The 1,353-nt window shown below is 38.7% G+C and overlaps 1 protein-coding gene across 1 annotated transcript in view; it reads left to right on the forward strand.

Moving 5' to 3' along the window:
* The window catches only part of LOC106320672, a 2,425-nt gene extending 1,898 nt beyond the window's left edge, over positions 1-527 (forward strand). Inside the window, exon 3 of the mRNA XM_013759038.1 lies at positions 80-527. Coding sequence (XP_013614492.1) covers positions 80-527 — 448 coding nt within the window. The remainder of the gene's footprint in view (positions 1-79) is intronic.
* Positions 528-1,353: the final 826 nt, after the last annotated feature.

A 1,353-nucleotide genomic window follows, 5' to 3' on the forward strand; every position in this document is an offset into this window, starting at 1 on the left:
ACACAGAGATCGTTAGTAATGTTGCTTATACCTCTGCTGAAGAAGCATCACAATCTCAACTTCCCTGGTATTTTGATAGTGGGTGCTCAAAGCATATGACTGGAAATGAAGACTATATTGAGAAGCTCGAACTCATCAGAGGTGGAAAAGTTACTTTTGGAGATGGAGGACAAGGCAAAATTCGTGCAATTGGAATAACCTCCAGACCTGATGTGCCTAAACTCTCAAACGTTTACTTTGTTGAGGGTCTCAAGGCGAATCTGATCAGTGTGAGTCAACTATGTGATAAAGGATTAAAGGTTATCTTTAACAGCAAGGAATGTCGCGCCGTTGATGCAAGAAACAATGTGGTGTTGAGAGGTATTCGTTCAGGGAACAACTGCAATTTTTGGAGACCTTCAAACGTGTGGTTTACGGCTACTGAATCCAAACTTGATCTCTGGCATAAGAAACTGGGTCACATGAACACCAATAGGCTTAGCAGACTCGTGAATGCTGAAGTAGTAAGAGGTGTCCCTGATTTGTAGAAACAGACAGAGACAGTATGTGGAGCATGCTGCCAAGCACTACAGGAAATGTGGGTATTAATAGCGTCGTAGCATAGCGTTTTTTGCTTCTCTGCTATTGTATATAAACACGGGCCTTTATAATAGCGTTTTTGAAATGTATATGCTATCTTTGTAGTCGCGGGAAAATAAAATAATTCAGCCGCATTAATTTGGTAAGTGGAGGCGCCTTACCATTGCAAATCAAAAACTAAATGCTATCGTATATGAAAAAATATATTAAAAATAACTTAAGTATTAATCGAAACCGAGACTTCATTCTCTTCACTTCACTCTCTTCACATTCCTCAAAATCAAAACCGACTCATCGAAGTTCTTCAGAGTTCTCTCGAGTCGAAGCTTCAATTGGTATGAGTTTCGATTTGATTCTGAGTTTAGAATAGAGACTGGTTCTCTCGAGTCGAATCTCTTTGATTTTGGGTTTCTCTTTGATTCAAATCTCTTTTCACATGCATGTCCGCGTTAACACATGATTCGATTTTGATTGTGGGTTTCGATTAGGTTTTGAATATGATTGTGAGTTTCAGTTTGATTTTGAATATGATTGAAGGTTTCGATTTGATTTTGGGTTTAGATTTTTTGATCGAATGGCTTGATTTGATTTTGGATTTGTTTATCAGTTTCAGAAATGGCAAAGACAAGAGGACAAGTTGGTTCTCGTCGGAGTAAACGTAATCAAGGCTTGGAGGTAGTAGATCAAGAGGACAAGACACCGCAACTAAAAGTGAAGAAAAGAACAGCAAAGAAAACGGCTTCCCCTAAAAAGAATTTAGTTTTAACGCCAACG

This window comes from Brassica oleracea, unplaced genomic scaffold (genome assembly GCF_000695525.1).
Source record: "Brassica oleracea var. oleracea cultivar TO1000 unplaced genomic scaffold, BOL UnpScaffold01008, whole genome shotgun sequence".
Lineage (NCBI taxonomy): Eukaryota > Viridiplantae > Streptophyta > Magnoliopsida > Brassicales > Brassicaceae > Brassica > Brassica oleracea.